At 46.1% G+C, this 26,357-nt stretch overlaps 1 protein-coding gene across 1 annotated transcript in view; it reads left to right on the top strand.

Moving 5' to 3' along the window:
* The window catches only part of rbm39a (RNA binding motif protein 39a), a 62,019-nt gene that overhangs the window by 14,932 nt on the left and 20,730 nt on the right, over nucleotides 1-26,357 (top strand). Inside the window, 8 exon segments of the mRNA XM_038803711.1 lie at nucleotides 1,000-1,071; nucleotides 4,923-4,976; nucleotides 8,736-8,853; nucleotides 12,642-12,794; nucleotides 20,296-20,433; nucleotides 22,945-23,010; nucleotides 23,154-23,358; nucleotides 25,754-25,840. Coding sequence (XP_038659639.1) covers nucleotides 1,000-1,071; nucleotides 4,923-4,976; nucleotides 8,736-8,853; nucleotides 12,642-12,794; nucleotides 20,296-20,433; nucleotides 22,945-23,010; nucleotides 23,154-23,358; nucleotides 25,754-25,840 — 893 coding nt within the window.

The following is a 26,357-nucleotide window of genomic DNA, read 5'->3' on the forward strand; positions in this document are numbered from 1 at the left end:
CATTCATAGAGAAGCTGAATTGCTACCTCAGTTATTTTTCTCTCACCATGCCCTACGTTCTGTTCCAATCCAATGTGATTCTTTTGAGAATGGGTGTTAAGGACGCAATCGCCTTGTACCTTTATTCATATTGGCTGAAAGGTTGCCCACTGAATATTGGTCTCATTTCCAAGCTTGATTTAGTTTAGAATCCTCAAAATAAATCAATTGCATTTTCTTCTTGCGTAATTGTGAACTGTGTTAGAAGTTAGATTTTATTCCATAGAATCCCTATGGTGCAAAAGGAGGCCATTTAGCCCATTAACCCTCTGAACTCTGCCTAGGCCCACTCTCCTGCCCTATCTATGTAAATCTGCACATTGATCATGGCTGATCCACCGAACCTGCATATCTTTGAACTGCGGGAGGAAACCAGAGCACCCGGGGAAACCCATGCAGCCACGGGGAGAACGTACAAACTCCACACAGTCACTCCAGGCCTGAATAGAACCCGGGTCCCTGGTGCAGTGAGGCAGCGCACTAACCACCGTGCCGCCCCAACGTTTTTATGCATTGAATAGTTTGTAATACATGTAGCTCACATTGTGCCCCATAACTTTCTATATTGTGTGTTCTCCCCTCTGTTTTGATGGCTTTCTGAATGATTTTCATCTGCATCCTTTTGAATTGGGATTTGTTTGTGGAATTGGCCGCAATGACTATTACCATATAATTTAAATTTACATTGAAGTAATAATGGCATGTGCATATGGTAAACCATAGATCAGAAAGCCCACAACTTGGATAGCCGGTCTTTATATAATAGTAATGGAATAGATGGGGAAAACAATTCTTTATCTGGTGACTTGTCAAACGTCATCCATTATAAGGCTTTATATCACTTTCCATTATTGTAAAACTAACATGCTGCCATTGTCATGTAGGACTTGTTGATGCATTCAAAACCCAGTGGCTGATATGTCTCGTAGCTATAATTAGCTTTGTCTCTTTTAATTCTAGTTCTGGTCCAAAATTCGGCAGTGGTAGCAGCAGCAGAGGGAAGATTGGCATGCAACCCGGTATCAAAATAAGGTATATTATTAAATTGTATTCCCTAGGAGTCCTATTTAAAATGACAAACTGGTCCATTGTTTTTTGCAACTCTTAAATATAAGAAACGCTCTAGAAATGTGCCCACCAGTGACGCTCAATTTTTCTTGACGGCTTCAACTATTAAGTTGTATGTTGTAGCCCAGTGGTATGTATTTAAATGTTTTAAAATAAGCTTTGAAGCTTTTTTAAGATTCGAGCACACAGATGTAAAACATGACAATTAGTTTGTGATTTTTTTGTAATTTCTAGGTTTTGCAGTCAATTTACACTAAACCTAATGGACAAGAATATTGGGAAGCATAGGAGTGGGAAAGATCATTGGCGTCCACCTGCTCATCCCAGTGTCTAGAAAATGGTTCTCAAAATCCCCGATTCTTTTTTTAACCAAGTAATTGCCACTTTTCCTCAATTGCTGAATGTGAACCATGCTCTCCTTTAACTGTCTATATCATACCCACCCCATAAATGTATCAGCCGTGATGGAATGGCAGAGCAAACTCGATGGGCCGAAAGGCCTTATTCTGCTACTATGTCACAAAATCTCAGAAAAATACAGTGCATTAAAGACCCTTTGGCCCATCAAATCTGCACTGTTGTATGAAAGGTACCTGATCTGCCAGTCCTAATTTAATTCGCCAGCACTTGGCCCATAGCCTCGAATGTTAAGACATGCCAAGTGCTCATCCAGGTACTTTTTAAACGATGTGAGGCAACACACCTCTACAACCCTCCCAGGCTGTGCGTTCCAGACTGTCTCTGGGTAAAAAAGGTTTTCCTCAAATCCCCCATGAACTCATGCCCCTTACCTTGAACATGTGTCCCATCATAACCGACCCTTCAACTAAGGGGAACAGCTGTTACCTGTCCATGCCCCTCATAATTTTGTGAACCTCGATCAGGTTGCCCCTCTGTCTTCTCTACTCCAGCGAAAGCAACCAAAGCCTATCCAACCTCTCTTCATAACTAAAATGTTCCATCCCAGGCAACATCCTGGTGAAAGGTCTCTGCACCCACTCCACTACAATCACTACAATTCTTCCTATGATGCGACAACCAGAACTGTACACAGTGCTCCATCTGTGGCCTCACCAATGTTCTGTATAACTCCCAACATGACTTCCTTGCTTTTGTAATCTATGCCACAATTGATAACGGCAAATGTACCATATGCATTTTTCACCACCCTATTAACCTGCTTGTCTGCCTTCAGAGATCTAATTCAAACACGCCATGGTCTTTGTTCCTCAGGACTTCCCAGTGGTTCCATTCATTGAATATTTCCTTGTCAAATTGCTCCTTCCAAAGTGTAACACCTCACACTTCCCAGGATTAAATTCCATCTGCCACTTTTCTGCCCGTTTGACCATCCTGTGTACATGTTCTTGTAACCCAAGATTCAGCCTCAGTGTTAACCGTACCTGGCCTATCTTTGTGTAATCTACAAACTTACTTATCCTACCCCCCCACGTAGTCATTAAGTTATTTATATAAATGACAAATAATAGGGGATCCAGCCATGTGGTACGCCACTGGCTTTCAGTCACTAAAGCAGACATCTGTCATCACCCTCTGTTTCCCACAGCTCAGTCAGCTTTGAATCCAACTTATCAAGTTCTCCTGTATCTCATGTGTATTAGCCTTCTTTATAAGTCTCCCATGTGGGACCGTGTCAAATGCTTTGCTGAAATCCATGTAAACGACATCAACGGCACTACCCTCATCTACACACTAAAGTCACGTGCTCAAAAAATTCAATTAAATATGTTAGGTATGACCTCCCTCTGACAAAGCCATGCTGACTGTTCCTTGTGGAGATTATGATGTGGCGATGCCAGCTTTGGGCTAGGATGAGCACAGTAAGAAGCCTTATAACACCAGGTTAAAGTCCAACAGGTTTGTTTCAAATATCTAGCTTTCGGAGCACTGCTCCTTCCTCGGGTGAATTAAGAGGTAGGTTCCAGAAATATATATATGTGTGTGTTTCTGGAACCTACCTCTTTATTCACCTGAGGAAGGAGCGGTGCACCGAAAGCTGGTGATTTGAAACAAACCTGTTGGACTTTAACCTGGTGTTGTAAGACTTCTTACTTGTGGAGATTGATTCTTTCCTTCAGAGCTTTCTCCATTAGTTTCCCCACTACTGACGTGAGACTCACCTGGCCTATAGTTCACTGGCTTTCCCTACAGCCTTTCTTAAATAGTGGGATCACATTCACAGTTCTCCAGTCCTCTGGCACCTCTCCTGTGGCCAGAAAAGAATGAAAAAAATGTGGATCAGGGTCTCTGCAATCTCCTCCCTCGCATCCCACAACAACGTGGGACATTTTGTTCAGACCTGGAGATTTTCCGACTTTTAGGGTGCCAATACCTTGTCCCTCCCTATGACAACTCGCTCAGTCTCTCTCCATATCGAAGTTCCACATCTGCCTCCTCATTTTCTCGGGTGAAGACAGATGTGGAATATTCATTTAACACCCTACCAATGTCCTCTGTCTCCACCGGCAGATTCCTCCTTGGTCCCTAATGTGCCCTACTTTTTCCCTAGTTACTTATGGTCTTTCCCTCTTGTGCACCTTAGTTAATTCCCAATCGCCTTTTCATCTGTCCTCCCAAGTTTAGAACTTATTCAGGAACTTAATATTTTGAGTTGTTCATTTTATCAAGTGATGTAATCTTTGTTCAGGCGAACATAGCATTCATATTAGAACATAGAGCATACAGTGCAGAAGGAGGCCATTCGGCCCATCGGGTCTGCATCGACCCATTTAAGCCCTCACTTCCACCCTATCCCCGTAACCAAATAACCCCATCTAACCTTTTTGGACACCAAGGGCAATTTAGCATGGCCAATCGACCTAACCTGCACGTCTTTGGACTGTTGAAGGAAACCGGAGCACCATATTCTATGTATCAAAATATTTAATACATTTGGACAATAGAATCAGTACCTGAGTTACACTGCAGATGTTTATTTCCTAAAAATATTAAACTGAGGGAAGCACGGTAGCCTAGTGGTTAGCACAGCTGCCTCACGGCGCTGAGGTCCCAGGTTCGATCCCGGCTCTGGGTCACTGTCCGTGTGGAGTTTGCACATTCTCCCCGTGTCTGCGTGGGTTTCGCCCCCACAACCCAAAAATGTGCAAAGTAGGTGGATTGGCCACACTAAATTGATTCTTAATTGGAAAAAATAATTGGGTAATCTAAATTTATTTTTAAAAAAATAAAATAAACTGCTTGCATATCCAGAGGAATTTATTCATTATAGCTTTGGTAATTCTCAAACATTTTTTTCTTCTGACATAGGGGCTGGTTTAGCTCACTGGGCTAAATCGCTGGCTTTTAAAGCAGACCAAACAGGCCAGCAGCACGGTTCGATTCTCGTACCAGCCTCCCCAGACAGGCGCCAGAATGTGGCGACTAGGGGCTTTTCACAGTAACTTCATTGAAGCCTACTCGTGACAATAAGCAATTTCATTTTTTTCATTTTTCATTGACTGACTTTATGGAAATTATTTGGTATCTCAGAAAGCTTGTGACCCCTTCGTGGATGGTTTTAATTCCAGCAGCCCAGAGTTCATGACCCTGAACATTGGAATTTAAATTTCTCAGAAGTTGAATTAGTAAATTGTCAACTAGTTTTTGCAATACAAGAGATGTATCTGAGCAAAGGTTTTCAGAAATACACCTTGCTCTTAGAAACTTGTACCTGATTTACACTGCAGCTGTTTATGAAAACAGTTAAACTGCTTGCACGTCTTATTTATTATTGCTTTTGGTACTTCCATTAATACATACTAACTTACGCCTTGTGTTTTCTTTCAATTCCAAAGTCGAAGACGCTCCCGAAGCAGAAGCCCACATAAAAAGGATAAAAGTCCAATAAGGTAACACTTCAGATGCAGAAAGAACGCTGATGGAATTTTAAAAATGCTAATTAGACTTGTACATGTTTACAAAATTGCAACTCTGCAGGAGTCGTACTTTCGCTGATCATTGTAAACTGGTGAGACCCAATCCGGTCTGATTTGCATTACATTTAAGCTTTTTGTTTTGAATTAGATGTTTGTATTTTGAGTTGTACACCATAAAACCAGTTGTAATTAATGTGACCAAGGATGTGCCCGATGGACAATGCACTCAGTTCTTATCATATGTTGACTGCTGTGACGATCCGCTGTTTTTTTTAAACCGGGGTACTACTGACGCATTAGTAACTCCTAATACAGGGTAGTCTCTTCCACCATTTAATTTTTTTTTAAAAAATGTACCACTTTTATACTACTTTCAACAGATTTGGGTTTTTTTGTACTTTTCTGTTTCATTCTGGTTTCTAAGAATAGAATTTTGGAAAGCCTTGTGCTCTCCGCAGCAAAAACATGCCAGCTTTAGTCCTGTTCTTCCCTTGACACAACACAATTGAATTAACAAATAATTCTGAGAAAAGTACCCAAAATCTATGCCCTTGGCAGCCCAATAATTACAGTCACCAGGTTTGTAAATAGTCTTTGCTTCAGATGGTTGTTGTTCGCGCACGTCTTCAAACCAGGTTTTCATTTAAAAAAAAGTTCTATTTGGTTTATAACATGTTATATATAAAACAAAACAACCCCCAATGAAAAGAATTACAAAACTCTCCTCTCCCCCCCCCCCCCCCTAAATAGAAGTTGACAGTAACCAACTCCACTTGCCCCCGTCTCTTGTGGGACCCCTCAATTGTCCCCCCCCAACGTGAATTTCACAGTCTCGAGATACAGGAGCTCCCATCAGTTCCCGCAGCCACACTGAGGCACAGGGCAGAGAAGCTAACATCCACCCCAACAGGACTTAGCCAGTGAGCAATCAGCGAGGAGAAGGCAAAAACATCCGCCCCCTTCTGCAGCTCCAGTAGGTCCGACACCACAAATATGGTCCCCAGGGACTGGGCTTCCAAGTGCAAGATCGCCGACACGGTGCTGAAAAAAGACCTCCAAAACTTCTCCAACTTCAGGCAGGAGCAGGACATGTGTATATGGTTGACTGGGCCTCTTCCACACTGCTCCAGTTTCCTCCACCCCCTCAAACAACCAGCTCATCCGTGACCTTGTCAGATGTGCCTCATGCACCACCTTTAACTGTATTAACCCCATTATTGCACACAAAATCAAGGCATTCCCCCTCCGCAACACTTCACACCATAACCCCTCCAACCCCATCACCAACAGCACCCCTTCCAACAATGAGGAGGAATATGTTACCAGAAACGTTGTGAAAACTTTCCTTGCAAAATCCTGCACCTGCATATACCTAAAAGCCCCCCCAAAACTTCTCCTGCAAGCATGCAAACCACCCTTCCAAAAAGAAGTCCTTCATTTCCATCATCCCCTGCTCCTCCCATCCCTGAAACCAAGCATCCAATCTCGCCGGCTCAAACAAATGATTTTCTTGGATCGGCCTCGACCTCATCCCGAACTTAAAATGCTACTGAAAGTGCCTCCATATCTTCAGCTTGGCCACCACTGGGCTACCTGAATATTTCCCTGTGGCAAATGGAAGCAGCACCATTGCCAGCACCACAACCCCAACCCCCTACAAGGGCCTGCCTGCATCCTCACCCAGATTGCCTCCAGCTCCCTAACCTAGCCCCGCACCGTCTCGACGTTCGCCGCCCATTAATATATCAGGTTTCGACCGTCACCCTCTCTGAAGCACTGCCTTCCGAACCCCCTCAATCGTACCTGCCCAAAAGACAAAATCAGCTGTTCCATCCCCATTGAAAACACGTTTGGCAAGAAGGCCGGTAGATACTGGAATAAAAACAAAAACTGTGGCAAAAATTCTTCTTTAAGGCCTGCATCCAGCTTACCACCTCAAAAGGTCCGCCCTGATCCTGCCCACTAGGCTCATAAAATTTAATTTACGGAGCCAATTCCGAGCCACCTACATGCCGAGATACCTGAAATGAGTAGTCTCCACACAAGACGTGTGTCTCCCAAGCCAGCTCCCGTCCCTGGCGGAGAGACTGAAAGGCACTTGCTCTTTCCCCAATTTCAGTTTATATCCTGAAATAGCCCCAAGTCGCTTCAGCAACCCCGTTATATCCTCCACCATGGGAACCAGGTTGGAAATATATAATGAACGGTCAGCATACAGGGTTTACTCTGTAATCCAACTCTTTCGCTGCTGCCACCCCCCACCACCACCACCACACACACTTCTCCAAGCTCCTCAACACAGTGGCCAAGGGCTCTACCACCAATGCCTCGTTCCCCTATGCAACTGAAAATATCCCAAGGTCACCTGATTTGTACATATACTGGCCGTCGGTTCCTTATGTAATAATTTACTCCACGCCACAAACTTAGGCCCAATTGCAAACCGTTGCAATACCACAAACAAATGATTCCACTCCACATGCCTTCTCTGCATCACCACCTTCTGATGGGGAGGGCATCATGTTAAACAAGTACCACATCCGAGGACAACTGCCTACCTTTTACAAACCATGTCTGATCCTACCCAACCACCTGCGTAAGGCACTCCTCCAGCCTAAGCACCCCCCAGCCACAAACATCTTCACCAACAGCGGCACCAGCCTATCCAAAAACCTCTGACAAAACTCCAGTGCTTTACCCCCTGCATCTTCCCTCCCACTGTCCAAACCTCCTCAATCCCTACTGGCTCCTCCAACTCTGCCCTATCTTCCTCTCCCACTGTGGGACATTCCAGCCCCTTCAACAACTCCCTCATTTCTGACTCATCCCCGGGAGCTCCGACTTATACAACCTCTTATAAACCTCTTCAAATGCCCTATTCACCTGCCCCGACACAACTATCACCCCCCTCACCCCGTCCCAAACCTGAGCAATCTCCTGGGAGGCCGCCTGCCTGGGAAGCAGTCTCAGCAACAAGCGGCTGGCCTTCTTCGCATACTCAAACCACACCCTTCGTTCACCTCACCTGTAGACAAATGGTGAAACTCTGCAGTTACTTTCCACTGGCCAAAAGTTCCGGAATGGTCTGCCAACCGCTGCTTGTCCTCTCTTACCTTCTTATTCACCTGCATCTTAAACGAGATGATCTCGCCCCTTACCACTGCCTTCAGCACCTCTCATACCGACGGGACCTCCCCATTTTCAAACCTGGCTTTCTGGTCGAGATTCCTGCTTTCCTGTATTGGTTTTCATTGTAGATTCATTCAGGTCTCTAGTTTCAGAAATGCAGCAACTTTTCTGGAGAAACAGGAGAGCATGTCCTTTCCCCCGAGTATCCAGGATTCAAACTCTGCTTTCCTTCGTCCTCTGGAAATTATCCCACTTGAGCAGGATCCAATCACCACCTGTAACCAGGCAGAATACGGCCATTTGGCCACTTCATTGGCCACCAGCCAACCAATCGGACAGAGTACCACCCTATCTCTCGGGTGTCACCGAGTCTGAGTTCTGCTGTCTAAAGCTAGCAGAGTGTACCATGTTGTAACTTTGAATTCCTCATTCTCTATGCTGCTTGACTTAAAGATGTCCATTAAGCATCCATGGATGAAAAATGATAATGGCAAAAATAATGGGGAAATATAGGAATCAACAGGAAGGACCCTTACAATATAATCTTTACACAGTATTTTGAATGAATATTCTCCATTTCTAAGCATTATTTACTGTCAATAGGGAGCCAATTGATAACATTTCACCTGAAGAAAGAGATGCCCGAACAGTATTCTGCATGCAGCTTGCAGCACGAATCCGACCGAGAGACTTGGAGGAATTCTTTTCTTCAGTGGGAAAGGTAGGATCATTGTTATTTGTATTTATGCTAATCGGGGGATGAGTTCATAGAACATACCGTGCAGAGCAGGCCATTCAGCCCATTGTGACTGCACTGACCCACTTAAGCCCTCACTTCCACCCTATCCCCGTAACCCAATAACCCCTCCTAAACTTTTTGGACACTAAGGGCAATTTAGCATGGCCAATCCACCGAACCTGCCGTCTTTGGACTGTGGAAGGAAACCCACGTAGACACTGGAAGAACATGCAGACTCTGCACAGGCAGTGACCCAGCGTGGAATCGAACCTGGGACCCTGGCGCTGTGAAGCCACATTGCTAGCCACTTGTGCTACCGTGCTGCCCAATACTTTACCAGAATTTCTTAATTCGGTTGAGAAAATGTTACATGGTTTTGATTTTTAAAGACATTTGTTCCCATATCTGATTTCAATTTTCTTCAGAGCTGGCAGTTTCTTGACCTGTAATTCCAAAATTCCACCAACATCTCCTGTCCCACCGGGGGCGACAACGCTCTAGACCACTGCTACACAAAAATCAAGGACGCCTACCGTTCCATCCCTCGACCGCACTTTGGAAAATTAGACCATAAGGCGGTGCTCCTTCTCCTGGCATAGAAGCAGAAACTTAAGCGGGAAAATCTGGCTAAGAAGGTTGTGCTGTGCTGGTCTGAAGAAACAGAAGAGCTCTTGCATGACTGTTTGGAGACGGTGGACTGGCCCATATTTAAGAACTCAGCGACCAACCTAAATGAGTATTCCACTGCTATCACAGACTTCCATCAGCAAATGTGTGGCCAACTGTGTGGCAGAGAAAGCAGTACGTATGTTTCCCAACCCAAAACCATGGCTTAATCAGGAGACTGACTCCCTACTGAAGGCCAGGTCTGATGCGTTCAAGTCAGGCGACCCTGACCCATACAAGAAATCCACGCATGACCTCTGCAAAGCCACCCGGGGTGCCAAGCTATCAGACCAAGCTAGAGTTACAGACTAGCGTTACAGACTCTTCGATTGTGGCAAGGCCTAAACAACATAACGGGCTAAAATGCGAATCCGAGCAGTATCTTTGGCAGAAGCGCACCCCTCCGCGATGAATTCAATGCATTCTATGCTCAGTTCGAGCAGGAAACCAGCAACCTGCTTTTGACTGCCCCAGAAGCCCCGCACATACCCATACCCACCGTCACAGATCAGCCTTCCTGAAAGTGAACGCTCAGAAGGCGAAAGATCCGGTTGGGGTCCCTGGTCATGCACTCAGCCTGCGCGGACCAGCTGGCGGATGTGTTTGCGACATCTTCATCCTGTCCCTACTCCGCTCCGAGGTCCCCATGCTTCAAGAAGACTACCATCATATCGGTGCCAAAGAAGAACCAGGCAATGTGCCTCAATGACGACCGTTCGGCGACCCTGACATCAATCGTAATGAAGTGCTTCGAGAGGTTGGTCATGAAGCTCATCAACTCCATACTCCCAGGATGCCTAGATCCACTGCAATTCGCATACTGCTGCAGCCGGTCCACAGCAGACACCACCCTCCCTGACCCTACCCTCATTCCTGGAGCATCTCGAAAACAAGGACTCCTACATCAGACTCCTATTTAATGACTACAGTTGCACCTTCAACACCATAATCCCAGCCAAGCTCATATCAAAGCTCCAAAACCTAGGACTTGGCTCCTCATTTTGCAACTGGATCCTTGACATTCTGACCCACAGACCATTATCAGTAGGAATAAACAACAACACCTCCTCCACTTAGAGTCCTCAATACTGGGGCCCTGCAAGGCTGCGTACTTAGCCCCCCACTATACTCCCTATACACAGACGACTGCGTGGCAAAATTTGGTTCCAACTCCATCTATAAGTTTGCTGACGACACGACCATAGTGGGTCGGATCTCGAACAACAACGAGTCAGAATACAGGAGGGAGAACCTAGTGGAGTGGTATAAAAACAACAATCTATCCCTCAGTGCCAGCAAAACTAAAGAGCTGGTCATTGACTTCAGGAAGCAAAGTACTGTACATGCCCCTGTCTGCATCAATGGGGCCGAGGTGGAGATGGTTGACGGCTTCAAATTCCTAGATGTGCACATCACCAAAAATCCTGGTCCACTCACGTCGACGCTACCACGAAGAAAGCACAACAGAGCCTAAAGTTCCTCAGGAAAGTAAGGACATTTGGCATGTCCACACTGACTCTTACCAACTTTTCCTACATGCCCCATAGAAAGCATCCTATCTGGCTGCATCACAGCCTGGTATGGCAACTGATCGGTCCAAGACTACCAGAAACTTCAGAGTCACGAATACTGCCCAGTCCACCACACTAACCCGCATTCCATCCATTGACACTATCTACATCTCCCGTTGCCTTGGCAAAGTGGGCAGCATAATCAAAGACCCTTCCCACCCAGCTAACGCTCTCTTCCAACTTCTTTCATTGGGCAGGAGATACAAAAGTCTGAGAACATGCGCAAACCTGTTCAAAGACAGCTTCTTCCCCGCTGTTACAAGACTTCTGAATGGCCCTCTTGTGGACTGACCCTCATGTGGACTGACCTGATTAATACTGCACTCCTGTCTGCTTCACCCGATGCTGATGTCTATGTATTTACATTGTGTACCTTGTGTTGCCCTATTATGTATTTTCTTTTCATGTACTAAATGATCTGTTTGCGCTGATTGCAGAAAAATATTTTTCACTGTACCTCGGTACACGTGACAATAAGCAAATCCAATGCAATATAAGCTTATCTAATAGTAAATTGTGCTAGTTTTGAACAGACTCTAGTGCGAGGTGGGATAATGTATTGCTATTATGTTTGGTTCTATTATCCGTGTTGTAAAAAGACCGGCATCTTGCAGTCGGGGATTTTGCATGTGAAACACGGTGCTGACTTGGGGATATCAATGGTTATGAAGCAGAATCTCAAAGTTCCACTGGGGCTAACTTACATTTGCACAATACATAGTGCCCACCATTTCTGGGGTTTAGGGCAGTACGGTGGCGCAATGGTAGCGCTGCCATCTCATGGCACCGATCCCGGCTCTGGGTCACTGTCCGTGTGGAGTTAGCACATTCTCCCCGTGTTTGTGTGGGTTTCACCACCACAACCCAAAGATGTGCAGGGTAGATGGACTGACCACGCTAAATTGCCCCTTAATTGGAAAAAATGAATTGGGTACTCTAAATTTTTTTTTAAAATTCTGGGGCTTTGGACAAAGGGGAAAGCAACAACTCTACCAATTGTTGAAGTAATTAAGTTCAGTGGCGATGATTTATCTTCCTCCACTTTTTCATGTCTGTCCCTAGTTATTGTAATGTAGTGGTGCCTGCAGCAACCAGAAAAAATCCTGAAATGGAAACTTTTGATTAGAAGTTGTGGTGATTCCTGTAAACATGGGTGAAGTTTATAATCTCCATGATAGAGTAGCATTGCACTGCTGTTTCTTACAGCAGCCTTCATGCTCAGAAAATGTTGATAATTTGCCGCGCTGTTTGTTTTTTTTCCCCATGGTCTGGTGTGGTTGCAGTTTCAGAGGCAGTCGTCTGCCAACACTTCGGTTCGTTCAAATAAGTTATTTGGGGTGGGGAGAAGCCAGATTCAGCTTAGATTTTTTTTATAGTGGTACTGATTCCATTCATAAATATGCTTTCCTTGGGGATTAGGCATATTTAAAATCCAAAGTCTAATGTTAGATGAAGAATCCAGTGATTTTTAAACATTCTTGTGTAACGTATTGATACTTTGGTGGTGTTAAATTGAACGGTATTTTTGCACAGGTCCGAGATGTAAGAATGATATCAGACAGGAATTCAAGGCGTTCAAAAGGAATTGCTTACGTGGAATTTGTCGATGTGAACTCTGTTCCCCTCGCAATAGGTTTGACTGGACAGAAGCTACTTGGTGTGCCAATTATTGTTCAGGCTTCGCAGGTAAGGGAATTTTACATCAGTAAAAACTTCAAATTAAAGCTAGGATCAGCTGAATTCATAATTCTCTCCAGAATCTTTGTAGGTATTGCCACAATCCAAGCTCATCTTTCAAAACTCCCTATTTCAATTTCTCCGACCTGGGGTTGGTTCCTTGTTCCTCAAGACAACCTTAACTGAAGTCTTGAATATTCACTGATTGTTGCATGAATCTACCTTGATCCTCACCAACTGGCTTTGACGTATCAATAGCACCATTCTCTTCCAATATTCAACTTTGTTGAACTCTTAGCTTTCTGATCATGGCTAGAGCATATCTACCGATTGTCTTGTTTCCTACTCTCCCATCCCAACACCCCAGTAGTCCATCAAGGATCCTGTTGCTGAGATAGCCTCGTGTACCACTGTCACTAGCAGATATGATTGCTGTGAAAGTTTCAGCTTGTTCAAAACTTTGCCTGTGTCCTCTCCTGCATCAAGTTACACTCCCCATCCTGTTTTGATTTATGTTGGTTTCCAGTCCCGCAATGCTTCATTTAAAATGTTTATCCCCTCCAAGGCTTCAACTCATCTCATTAGCCTCCGAATCCACAACTCGCCTGTGTTGGTATTTCTTAATTTACGTTCGTTGAAGGGTCTAACTTGCAGTTGCTGGGTTTATCCTTGCATCCTTTTTTAAACCAGGGTTCAGCTTTGGCAATTCTCCAGCCATCTACAGAGGATTGGAAGATTATGGTTGGTGCTTCTATAGTTTCTACCATTCCTCCATACTTTCAAATGAATCTAATGCAGTCCTCATGATTTAGCAACTCTTTTTTAAAAAAAATAATTTTTATTGAAAAATGTTGTATTTGTATAACAACAACGAACCGCAATAAAATACCAACAATAACAATAATAATATCAGTCCTAAACATTCGCCCATCCTCAATGAACAACAAAACATATTAACTACAACTTAATTAACACAATATTAAGTTAAATAACCATAGAAAAAATAGAAACAGTAACCCCCCCCCCCCCCCCCCCCCCCCCCCCCCGGGTTGCTGCTGCTATTGACCAAGATACCTATCTTTGAGCCAGAAAGTCCAGAAAAGGCTGCCACCGTTTATAGAACCCTTGTTCTGATCCTCTCAGGGCAAATTTGACCCTCTCCAATTTTATAAATCCCGCCGTGTCCCTGATCCAGGTCTCCACACTTGGGGGGCCTCGCATCTTTCCACTGCATCAAGATCCTCCGCCGGGCTACTAGGGACGCAAAGGCCAAAACACCGGCCTCTTTCGCCTCCTGCACTCCAGGCTCCGCTGCAACTCCAAAACCCGCGAGTCCCCAACCTGGTTTGACCCTGGATCCAACCACCCTCGACACTGTCCCTGCCACCCCCTTCCAGAATTCTTCCAGTGCCAGGCATGCCCAGAACATATGGGCATGATTTGCTGGGCTCCCCGAACACCTGGTGCACCTGTCCTCACCCCCAAAGAACCTACTCATCCGAGTCACAGACATATGGGCCCAATGCAGCACCTTAAATTGGATGAGGCTAAGCCTCGCACATGAAGAGGAAGAGTTGACCCTCTCCAAGGCATCCGCCCAAGTCCCATCCTCTATCTGCTCCCCTAGTTCCCCCTCCCATTTAGCCTTCAGCTCCTCCACTGACGACTCCTCCACCTCCTGCATTACCTTATAAATGTCAGACACCTTCCCCTCTCCGACCCACACCCCCGAAAGCACTCTGTCCATCGCCCCCCGCGAGGGCAGCAAAGGAAATTCCTCCACCTGTCGCCTAGCAAACGCCTTTACCTGCAAGTATCTGAACATGTTCCCTTGGGGGAGCCCAAATTTATCTTCCAGTTCCCCCAGGCCCGCAAACCTCCCGCCAATAAACAGGTCCCTCAATTTACTGATGCCCACCCTTTGCCACCCCCTAAATCCCCCATCAGTGTTCCCCGGGATGAACCGATGATTTCCGCCTATTGTAGCCTCCATCGAGCCCCCTGTTTCCCCCCCTATGCCGTCTCCACTGTCCCCAGATTCTTAGGGTCGCCGCCACCACCGGGCTCGTGGTATACCTCTTAGGAGAGAGTGGCAACGGCGCTGTTACCAAGGCACCCAAGCTTGTATTTCTACAAGACGCCATCTCCATTCTTTTCGACACATTGGCCGCCCAATAGTACCCCAAAAGGTTGGGCAGTGCCAGCCCGCCTCTATCCCTCCCTCGCTCCAGGAAAACCCTCTTCACTCTCGGAGTCCCATGTGCCCACACAAAGCTCCAAATACTGCTAGTCACCCTCCTAAAGAAGGCCCTGGGGATGAAGATGGGCAGGCACTGAAAGAGGAACAAGAACCTTGGAAGCACCGTCGTTTTGACGGACAGCACCCTCCCCGCCAACGACAATGGCAGCATGTCCCACCTTTTGAACTCCTCCTCCATCTGATCCACAAGCCTGGTGAAATTATGCTTGTGAAGAGTCCCCCAGTCCCTGGCCACCTGCACCCCCAGGTACCTAAAACTCTCCCCTGCCCTCTTAAGCGAGAGCCTACCAATTCCCTCCTCCTGGTCCCCAGGGTGCACCACAAACACCTCACTCTTGCCTAGATTTAGTTTATAACCTGAAAAGGTCCCAAACTCAGCGAGCAGCTCCATCACCCCCGGCATCCCTCCCACCGGGTCCGCCACGTAGCAGGTCATCGGCATACAACGACACCCTATGTTCCTCCCTACCCCGCCCCAAACCCCTCCACCTCCCTGAATCCCTCAACGCCATCGCCAACGGTTCGATTGCCAATGCAAACAACAAGGGGGACGGGGGGCAACCCTGCCTGGTCCCTCGGTAAAGCCGGAAGTACTCCGACCTCCTCCCATTCGTGGCCACACACGTCATCGGGGCCTCATATAGCAGCCTCACCCATCTAATAAGCCCTTCACCAAATCCAAACCTCCCCAACACCTCCCATAAGTACCCCCACTCCACTCTATCGAAGGCCTTTTCCGCATCCAGCGCCGCCACTATCTCAGCCTCCCCCTCAATCGCCGGCATCATGATGACATTCGACAACCTCCGCACATTCGTGTTCAGCTGCCTTCCCTTAACAAAACCTGTCTGGTCCTCGTGTACAACCCCTGGCACACAGTCCTCTATCCTGGTGGCCAGGATCTTTGCCAGCACCTTGGCATCTACATTAAGGAGAGATATGGGCCTGTATGAACCACACTGCTGGGGGTCCTTGTCCCTTTTTAAGATTAAAGAAATCGGCGCCCGCGACATCGTCGGGGGCAAAGTCCCCCCTTCCCACGCCTCATTAAGTGTCCGCACCAGCAAGGGGCCCACTAGGTCCACAAATTTTTTTAATAAAATTCCACCGGGAACCCATCCGGCCCCGGCGCCTTCCCTGACTGCATCTGCCCGATCCCCTTAACCAGCTCCTCCAGCTCAATCAGCACCCCCAACCCCTCCACCTGCTCCTCCTGCACCTTCGGGAAAGATAGCCCGTCGAGAAAACTCTCTATTCCCCTCCTCTCCACCATTGGCTCCGACCGGTACAGTTCCCTGTAAAAGTCCTTGAAGACCTCATTCACCTCTACCCCCTTCCGCACCACATTCCCACTCTTATCTCTCACTCCAGCAATTTACCTAGCCACATCCCGCTTGCGGAGCTGATGAGCCAGCATCCTACTCGCCTTTTCACCATGTTCATACACTGCCCTTTGTGCCTTCCTCCACTCTGCCTTCGCCTTTCTAGCGGTCAACAAATCAAATTTAGCCTCTAGGCTGCGCCTCTCTCCCAACAATCCCTCCTCTGGTGCCTCCACGTACCTCCTATCTACCTCCAGCATCTTCCCCACCAGTCTATCCCTCTCGTTCCTCTCCCTGTGTGCCCGGATGGATATCAGCTCCCCACGAATCACTGCCTTCAGGGCTTCCCAGACCATCCCCACCCGGACCTCCCCCGTATCATTCACCTCGAGGTACCCCTCAATACTTGCCCGGACCCTCCTGCACACCACCTCTGCCAACAACCCCACATCCAACCGCCACAACGGGCGCTGGTCCCGCACCTCCCCCATCTCCAACTCCATCCAATGCGGAGCGTGGTCGGAGATTGCAATGGCCAAATATTCGGCCTCCTCCACTCTCGGAATCAGTCCCCTACTCACCAGAATAAACCCTATGTACATGGGAGAAGAAAGAGTACTCCCGTGCCCTCTGCCTCACAAACCTCCATGGGTCCACCCCTCCCATCTGGTCCATAAACCCCCTCAGCACCTTGGCCGCCGCCGGCCTCCTACCCGTCCTTGAACTGGACCGATCCAGTGAAGGATCTAACACCGTATTGAAGTCCCCCCCCCCCATAATCAGACCTCCCACCTCTAGATCCGGGACACGTCCCGGCATAAGCCTCATAAAGCCCGCATCATCCCAATTTGGGGCATACACACTAGCAAGTACCACCTTCTCTCCCTGTAGCCTGCCTCTTACCATAACAAACCGACCCCCCTTATCCGCCACCACCTCAGATGCCTCAAACGACACATTTTTCCCCACCAGAATCGCCACTCCCCGGCTCTTCACATCCAACCCGGAGTGGAAAACCTGCCCCACCCACCTCTTCCTCGGATGGATCTGGTCCGCCACCTGCAGGTGGGTCTCCTGAAGCATTGCCACGTCTGCCTTTAGCCCCCTCAGATGAGCAAGTACCCTAGACCGCTTCACCGGCCCAATCAGTCCTCTCGCGTTCTAGGTGACCAACTGGATCATAGGGCGTCCCCCCCCCCCACCGCGACTAGCCATAGCCCGTCGACTGCCCGCCCCAGGCTGGCACCCCCCCCCCCCGGCCCGACCCGACCCAGTCCCCACAGCGACAACACCTCACCTCTGTCCCCCTGGCCCACACCAGCTCCTTCCTGACCCTGCCAGCAGCAACCCGGTATTCCCCTTTCCCCCCCCCCCCCCCCCCCCCCCCCCCCCAGGCTAGGAACCCTCACAGCAGCGAACCGTCCTCCATTGTACTTCCGTGGGTCAGCTAACTTCTGCTGATCCCGGAAACTCCCGCCAAAAACCCGACCCCTCCCAAAGTGGGATCATCCCCCATCCTGTCACTCCTCAAGGCACCGCTCCAGCGCGGGGAGGAACCAGTTAAGGCCCCCCCCCGGTCATCATCTCCAGCCCCGCAGCGCGGGAAACCAGAGGAAAGCCCGCGCTTTCGCACTGCCCCCACCACACCCTTCTGACGAGGCTCCCAAATACCAGCCCCACTCCATACCCCCAACCCTATACAGAATACAACAAACCCCCCCCACCCTGCAAAACCCAAACAATGCCCCCCAACAAAAAACCCAAACAACACCCCAATAAATAACCATATCAAAATTACAAAAGTGCAGAAAAAACACAGCAACAGCAGAAACCAGCGATAAAGCATTACAACCGACCCCCAGCCCCTAGTTCGAGTCCAGTTTCTCCGTCCGCACGAAGGCCCACGCCTCCTCCGGGGAATCAAAATAATAATGCCGCTCCAAATAAGTTACCCACAATCGCGCAGGCTGCAACATTCCAAACTTTATTTTCTTCTTATAGAGCACCTCCTTCGTCCGATTAAACCCGGACCGCCGCTTAGCCACCTCCGCACTCCAATCCTGGTAGATCCGTGCTACCCTATTCTCCCAATTACTGCTCTTCACCCTCTTGGCCCAGCGCAGCACACACTCCCGATCACTGAACCGGTGGAACCTCACCAGCACCGCACGCGGGGGTTCGTTCTCCTTTGGCCTCCTGGCCAGTACTCTGGGCTCCCTCCAGCTCCAGGGCAGATGGAAAGATCCTGCCCCCACTAGCGAGTTCAGCATCGTGGCCACGTAGGTTGTCAGATCCGACCCCTCCAGCCCCTCCGCAAGGCCCAAGATCCCCAGATTCTTCCGCCTCATGCGGTGATCAAGCTCCTCGAAGCGGTCTTGCCACTTCTTATGGAGTGCCTCGTGCCCCTCCACCTTACTCACGAGGACCACGGCCTCGTTCAGCGGCCTGCGGCTGGATGGCAGCACCCTGGGTCGTCTGAATCTCCAAAAGCTTTTTATTCGTTTCCTGCAGAGAGCTCAGCACCTCAGCCTTAAAATCTGCAAAACAGCGCAGGAGAGCAGCTTGCTGCTCCTGCGCCCACAGCCTCCACTCCTCTGGTGCTCCGCCGGCCGCCATCTTGGAATCCTTCCCCCGTTTTTTCTGAGGAGATGCTGCCGTTTTTTTCCCCCTTTCCACTCAGAGTTCGAGTCATGAAATGTGGAGAAAGTCGATCACCACACCTTCTCCCACCGGGAGGCGTCAAAAAAATTCCGTTTTGGGCTCTAAAAAGAGCCGAAAAGTCCGTTTGAATCGGGAGCTCCCAAATGTGCGGCTTCCTACGTCATCGCCGCCACCGGAAGTCGATTTAGCAACTCTTAAGCACTTCCACATCGATTTTTAGCCCACCCAGTGTCATAATTGCATCAAAGATAAAAGCAAATAACTACGGGTGCTGGAATCTGAAACAGCAAATATTGGACAATCTCAGCAGGCCTGACAGTCTCTGTGGAGAGAAAACCTTTTCTGTCCACACGCTGTCAGACCTGCTGAGATTGTCCAGTATTTTCTATTTTTGTGTCATAATTACTTCCCTTTTCACTTTGACTTTGGCAGTGTCTTTGGTAACGACATTAAATGCAAGTTGCTCATTTAGTACCTCAGCCGTATTCTCTTTGCAATTTCTCTTCTCCCCACAAGCCACAAATCATCCAGATTTGGAAATATGTCACTGTTCGTTTCATATCATTTGGTCAAAATCCTGGACATTCCTTTCCAGGAGCACTAGGGGTGTACTCGCTGCATATTAAGAAGCCTTACAACACCAGGTTATAATCCCAACAGGTTTGTTTGGAGTCTCTAGCTTTCGGAGCACATCTCATTCATCAGGCTATACATGTACCACGGGGGTTCAAGAAGGCAGTCAGTGCCATCAACTCATGAGCAGCTAGCATTGGGTAATAAATGCTGGCCTTGCCAATGATGCCTAGATGTCATGAACAAATGAAGAAAAATAGTGTGTACCTGTGTATGTTTCATTTTCTCTACAATTGTCAACAATTAACATGATTAAATACTTAAAAAACAGAACTTTACTTCCCTGAACAGCTGATAAGTGTGCTTTTCATCTCCGCACTTATCAGTTTTCATTGGGTAACAAGGCTGTTTTCTGTGAGGGGAAAACTGATTTTTTCCCCCAAATTTAGTGAAGTTGTTATACTTATTGGCAAACCACTGCATAAACTTAATGAAAGAATATCATAAGCTCCACAATTTAAAATTGAACTTTTATTCATTTGACCAGTGTCCTCTTTTAGTTCTTCTAACAATTCAAACATTGCTCTCAGTTTCATCTTAACATGGCTGCAATCTTAGCATTATATCGATTTTAACTTGGGTAATTCTATGTACTTCAAATAAGTAGATTAACTAAGTAATTTGTGTGAAACAGGCCGAGAAGAACCGAGCTGCAGCCCTCGCTAACAACCTTCAGAAAGGCACTGCAGGACCAATGCGGCTATATGTAGGATCTTTGCACTTCAATATCACTGAAGAAATGTTGAGAGGAATTTTTGAGCCCTTTGGGAGAGTAAGTATAATAAAAGATTTGTTGGGACCTTGTCACCAAGATTTTGATAAAACCAGATGCAGACACATGAGATTTCATCGTATCACTTGGTAAAATATTAGTTCTGTTAGAGGGGAGTACTTTGATCTGTGTACACAATACTTCTGGGTAAATATTACTTATTAAAGATCTGGTGGGCAACACGGTGGCGCAGTGGTAAGCATTGCTGCCTCACAGCGCCGAGGTACCAGGTTCAATCCTGACTCTGGGTCACAGAGGTCCCAGGTTCAATCCTGGCTCTGGGTCACAGTCCGTGTTGCAGTTTTTATAAATTTAAAGTATCCAATTATTTTCTTTTTCCGATTAAGGAACAATTTAGTGTGGCCAATTCAGCTCCCCTGCACATCTTTGGGTTGTGGGGGGTGAGACCCACGCAGACAAGGGGAGAATGTGCAAACTCCACAGGGACGGGATCGAACCCAGGTCCTCAGCGCCGGGCGGCAGAGGCAGCACTGCTAACTACTATGTCGACGTGCCGTCCAACAATGCCTGTATTAATAATATAAACTTCCTGCCCTAATATGCCAAATACTATACTTAATTCACTTATATATTTTCCACAAAATGAAATGAAAACTGAAAATCGCTTATTGTCACAAGTAGGCTTCAAATGTAGTTACTGTGAAAAGTCCCTAGTCGCCACATTCCGGCGCCTGTTCGGGAAGGCTGGTACGGGAATTGAACCATGCTGCTGACCTGCCCTGGTCTGCTTTCAAAGCCAGCGATTTAGCTGTGTGCTAAACCAGCCCCAATCTTATCATTACATTCTGTTACAAATCCTTTTCGTACTGTTCCTCCTCATTTTCCTCCCATAAAAATTATGTGGACTGTTAGGAAACCCATTTCCAGCTGTTTAATGGCATATTCTGTATGGTGTGTAGTACTGTAATTGATTAGGGCAGCACGGTGGCGTAGTGCTCAGCATTGCTGCTCACGGCGCCGAGGTCCCAGGTTCAATTCTAGCTGTGGGTCACTGTCTGTGTGGAGTTTCCACGTTCTCCCCGTGTTTGCGTGGGCGTCGCCCCACAACCCAAAGATGTGCAGCGTAGGTGGATTGGCCACGCTAAATTGTCTCTTAATTGGAAAAAATTAATTGGGAATTCTACATTTATATTAAAAAAAGTACTGTAATTGATAAATAATTCCTGATAAATTGTGGCATCTAGTTGCTATCCCAAGTTACATAAAATGGATTGTTTTGAGATCCTGATTAGACTCATTTCATCGGTAATACACACTCGTGGGGAGAACTGCAGATTAATATAAGGCACGTGTGTGCACGGCTTCCGTCAGATTGGTTAATAAAAATCTACTGGCAATACCTAGTGACAAAATTTAAATGTATGGATGTTCCTGTGAGTAAGATTGGCCTTGACTATAATTCCATCAACGACAGCCTTTTGCTGTCTAAACTTAGTCTAGTATTTGAAAAATGGTTGCTCCACAGAGCCTCTTGAACCATCACTAGCGATTAGTCAATGCCTTCAAGAGATGGGATTTGGGGGAAATTGGTTGTAAAAGCAAGGAGGAAAAATAAATTGTTTCCAATTGAGAATTTTTATTTTATGCTTTAATCTGGCAAGTTATTTCAGTGGAACATTTGAATAAAATCCACTTACCAGGTGGCACGGTGGCGCAGTGATTAGCACGGCGCTGGGGACCCGGGTTCGATCTCGGTCCTGGGTCACTGTCCGCGTGGAGTTTGCACATTCTCCCCATGTCTGTGTGGATTTCACCCCCATAATCCAAAAATGTGCAGGTAGGTGGATTGGCCACGCTAAAGTGCCCCTTAATTGGAAAAACATTAATTGGGTACTCTAAATTTATATTTTAAAAACTTAAATATAATCCACTTAGTTGAATACCATTCAGTTTTAAATGAGATGGTTTTTACAGCATTGAAATATAAACCTGGAAGTGGATGTTTGGGATTGTATTGTTAAATTAATCAGTATTTTTATTGGTATTCGGACATTTTGGCTTAAATAGGGTATAACCACCTCAGCAGAGCAGTATAAATGTACATTGCATTGCAAAACCTTCCCCTTATAAAAACAACAGTCATTAAATCAACATCATATGTGATTTATCAATAGCAATATAAAAGGAGCTCATTTAATTGTATCCAAATTTTCAGCTGCCAGATATACTTTGCCGCCAATCTTTCTTTAAGGCATTCATTGCCTTTGAACCTTTAATTTCTAAGTTGTTAGCAATTACTGTTTGACCGTGGCAGTTTATAATCAACTGCAATTGTCTGGGGTTTGCAGTTTTGATCACTTCTCCGCTGGGAGCACTCTTGCCTTTTGATGTCAGGTTCACATTTGATCATTGGAACTCTTAAAAATGCACTTGATGGGTAAAATATCTACAGAAACCTTTGTAGGTTAGGACTAGAGTATGTGTACTTTTTGTGCTAGTGTTTGAACTAGCTTTAAATTGTGACTTTCTGCTTACTGTTCACCTCTTTAGATTGAAAACATTCAACTAATGATGGATAGTGAAACAGGGAGGTCAAAAGGCTATGGATTCATAACAGTAAGTTTTTTATCTAAACCGTTTCCCCCCCCCCTTTAGAACACTTTCATCTATTGAACATTTTCTCTTAACTGAAAGAAGAACTTAGTTGTGGTATAAAATATTTTATAATGCTAACCAGTGCTTTTGTATTTTCTATTCAGTTTTCTGATGCTGAGTGTGCAAAGAAGGCTCTAGAACAGCTGAATGGCTTTGAGCTTGCAGGTAGACCAATGAAGGTTGGCCATGTTACAGAACGATCGGATTCATCCAATGCTAGCTCATTCCTAGACAGTGATGAGCTGGAGAGGACTGGTATTGACCTTGGAACGACAGGGCGCCTACAATTGATGGCTAGGCTCGCAGAAGGTATTTTGAATTACGTGGATTGAAGGACTTTAAAGCTGATGTGAAATTTATATGCCGTCGATTCTTCCTTTTACACTTACTTAAATAGGGGTACCATGACACTTTTAAGTTCTATTGAATCTGCAGTCATTGGAGCACTTATGTTCCAGTTTTGTAGCGCAGGTGTTGCTCTTGATGATCTTTCATGGCAATAGGACAGGTATTCCTTTGTTAAATCTGTTCTGTCTTTTGGTTGAAAGAGACAAGAATTATAATATATTCCACCTTTAAATCATGCTGTTCATATGCTCGAGGATGTTTCAGATGCAGTTACAATACCTTATCCCCGTCTCCTCTGAAAGTGCTGACTTAAGCACGAATTGCTTGCAGCTTTTAATCCTATTTTTGATTGTCTTGTGTATTTGTCTAATTGTTAGACATAGAATCCCTGCAGTACAGAAGGAGGCCATTTGGTTTATTGAGTCTGCACTGACCCTCTGAAAGAGCACCCGACCTAGGCTCTTTCCCCTGCCCTATCCCCAGAACCCCATCTAACCTGCACAACTTAGGACTGTGGGAGGAAACGAGCACACTGAGGAAACCCACGCAAACACGGGGAGAAAGTGCAAACTCCACAAAGTCTCTCGAAGCCGGAATTGAACCTGGGTCCCTGATGATATGAGGCAGCAGTGCGAGCCACTGTGCCACCCAAGTTGAGATTTAGTTGGGAAATTATCTGTATTACTGTTCTTTTTGCAACCTCATACTGGGGTAAAATTGAGAGTAAGTCAAGACGATATATGTTTGGACAAGTTCATGCTTGTCCACCTAAAAGCCTACAAATTGTTTACAGCTATCTAGTAATTTTTACAGTAGTAGTCACTGGATGTTCAGCGTCGTTATCCTTTTCTTTATTTCTTACTACACATATTCTCTCCCAACGTGGCCCAAGCCCGGGGATCGAGGATGTGCAGTAGCCAATTTTAGGAATTCTTATCGCATATCATCAATTGCACATAGAATTTACAGTAAAGAAATGGGTCACTCGGTCCCACAGGTCTCTGCTAGTATTAGCTTCACACAAGCATTATCTCGTGCAATGGGTGCTTCTGGTCAGCCAGTTATTTAACTGCCACTTAAAGTTGTCTGCTATTTGCCTCAACTGCTTAATCTGGAAGCAGATTCCACACTCGCCACTCTGGGGAAGGAAGTTTCTCCTGAATTCATTATTGAATTTAATGGTGATCATCATGTTCCCCGCAAGTGGAAGCATCTTTCTCTATGTTGTCAGACCCCTTCATAATACCTCCCATTAGATCACCTGTCAGCCGGCACTTAGGACTCGGGTTCGATCCCAGCCCGGGGTCACTGTCTGTGTGGAGTTTGCACATTCTCTCCGCGTTTGCGTGGGTTTCATCCCCACAACCCAAAGATGTGCAAGTTAGGTGGACTGGCCACGCTAAATTGCCCCTTAATTGGGGGGGGAAAAAAATCACCTGTAAGCCGCTATTCTAAGGAAATGAACCTCAGCCTGTTTGTCTTTCTGGTGGTTATTGCTGCTTCATTTTCATTTTTTAAAAGTTGTCTCACCTCTGTTGCTTCTACATCTTTTATAATGTGGAAACCAGACTGTGCTCCCAAGTGTTATTTAACCAAGCTTCACTATTTAAGTTTGACATTTTTTCAATTCAGTTTCTCAAGAATTGAATTTTTATGGCTTTAATCGTTGTAACTTACCGTTTGCATCTCTATCCCATTTAGACTCTTAATTTTCCAGGAGTATTTAGCCACCTTCCTCCTCCTCCCAAAATGCCTAATGCTCATGTCTAACCAAATCAAAAGTCATTTCTTGTTTTTAAATTTAGAGTACCCAATTGTGTTTTTCCAATTAAGGGACAATTTAGCATGGCCAATCCACCGAACCAGCACATCTTTGGATTGTGGGGGCGAAACCCACGCAGTCACGGGGAGAATGTGCAAACCCCACACGGGCAGTGACCCAGGGCTGGGATTCGAACCCAGGTCCTCTGTGCTAACCACTGCGCCACCGTGCTACCCCCAAAAATCATTTCTATGTCCATTTTTCAAGTTTATTTTTATTGTGTTTATGTTGTCTTTCACAGGATCAACTGTACCCCTCCAATTTGGTGTTATCCTCAAATAATTATACTTCTAATTTGAGTCCAGTTCATTTATATAAATGGTTAACAACAGTGGTCCCAACGCCTATCGTTATGGAAATGCCACTTTTCTCGATCTAAGTAACTCCCTTTAGCTTTACTGAGTTTCCTCATTTGAAGAAGCAAGTTCACCATCCATTCTACGCTTTTCCTAAATATTTGTATACTAAAATGCTTTTAGTGCTTGGTCATTTAAATGTCTATTGTTTCTCATCAGTATATTTTGTTTGGTTCAGGAACGGGATTGCAAATTCCCCCAGCGGCACAGCAAGCTTTACAGATGAGTGGCAATATTTCATTGGGCGCCATGGCAGCAGTAACAGGTATGTTTGAATTTCACAGTATTTTCATGTAATGAACAGGGTTGGCCTGAAGTGGTGATTTTTTTCCTTTTTGTTTATTGGTTACATCAAATTGTATGATACAATGGAAAATATTTCCTTTATCTGACAGCATTGAATTAACTTTGTACGGAGGGTCTTGTATTCTAAACAATGAAGTTGAAAAGGTAATTTTTACTTGCATTGTGCTTTCCTACATGAGTTCTACTTGTCTTCCTTGAAGTTGGGCATGGTGAAAATGTTTATTCCAGTAAGAAAGTGGGCAGATGTGGCAATGGAAGTGTTCCTGAGCTATTGTGTGGAAATGGCAAGAGCCACTGTAGGTTCTGAGAAAAAGTGCTGGGTTGTAATTTCAGTTCATTGACTGTTGAGGATATGTAGGGGGTAACCTGACATATGATGTGTAATTTGCTGGTGCCCACTGGTGCTTTGCATGTACAGAATTGACCCTTGGGGAAGATGTCTGAGGGTAACTGCAATGTGGATGTACTTCTGAGCC

The sequence above is a fragment of the Scyliorhinus canicula genome, chromosome 7, assembly GCF_902713615.1.
Source record: "Scyliorhinus canicula chromosome 7, sScyCan1.1, whole genome shotgun sequence".
NCBI classification, from domain to species: domain Eukaryota; kingdom Metazoa; phylum Chordata; class Chondrichthyes; order Carcharhiniformes; family Scyliorhinidae; genus Scyliorhinus; species Scyliorhinus canicula.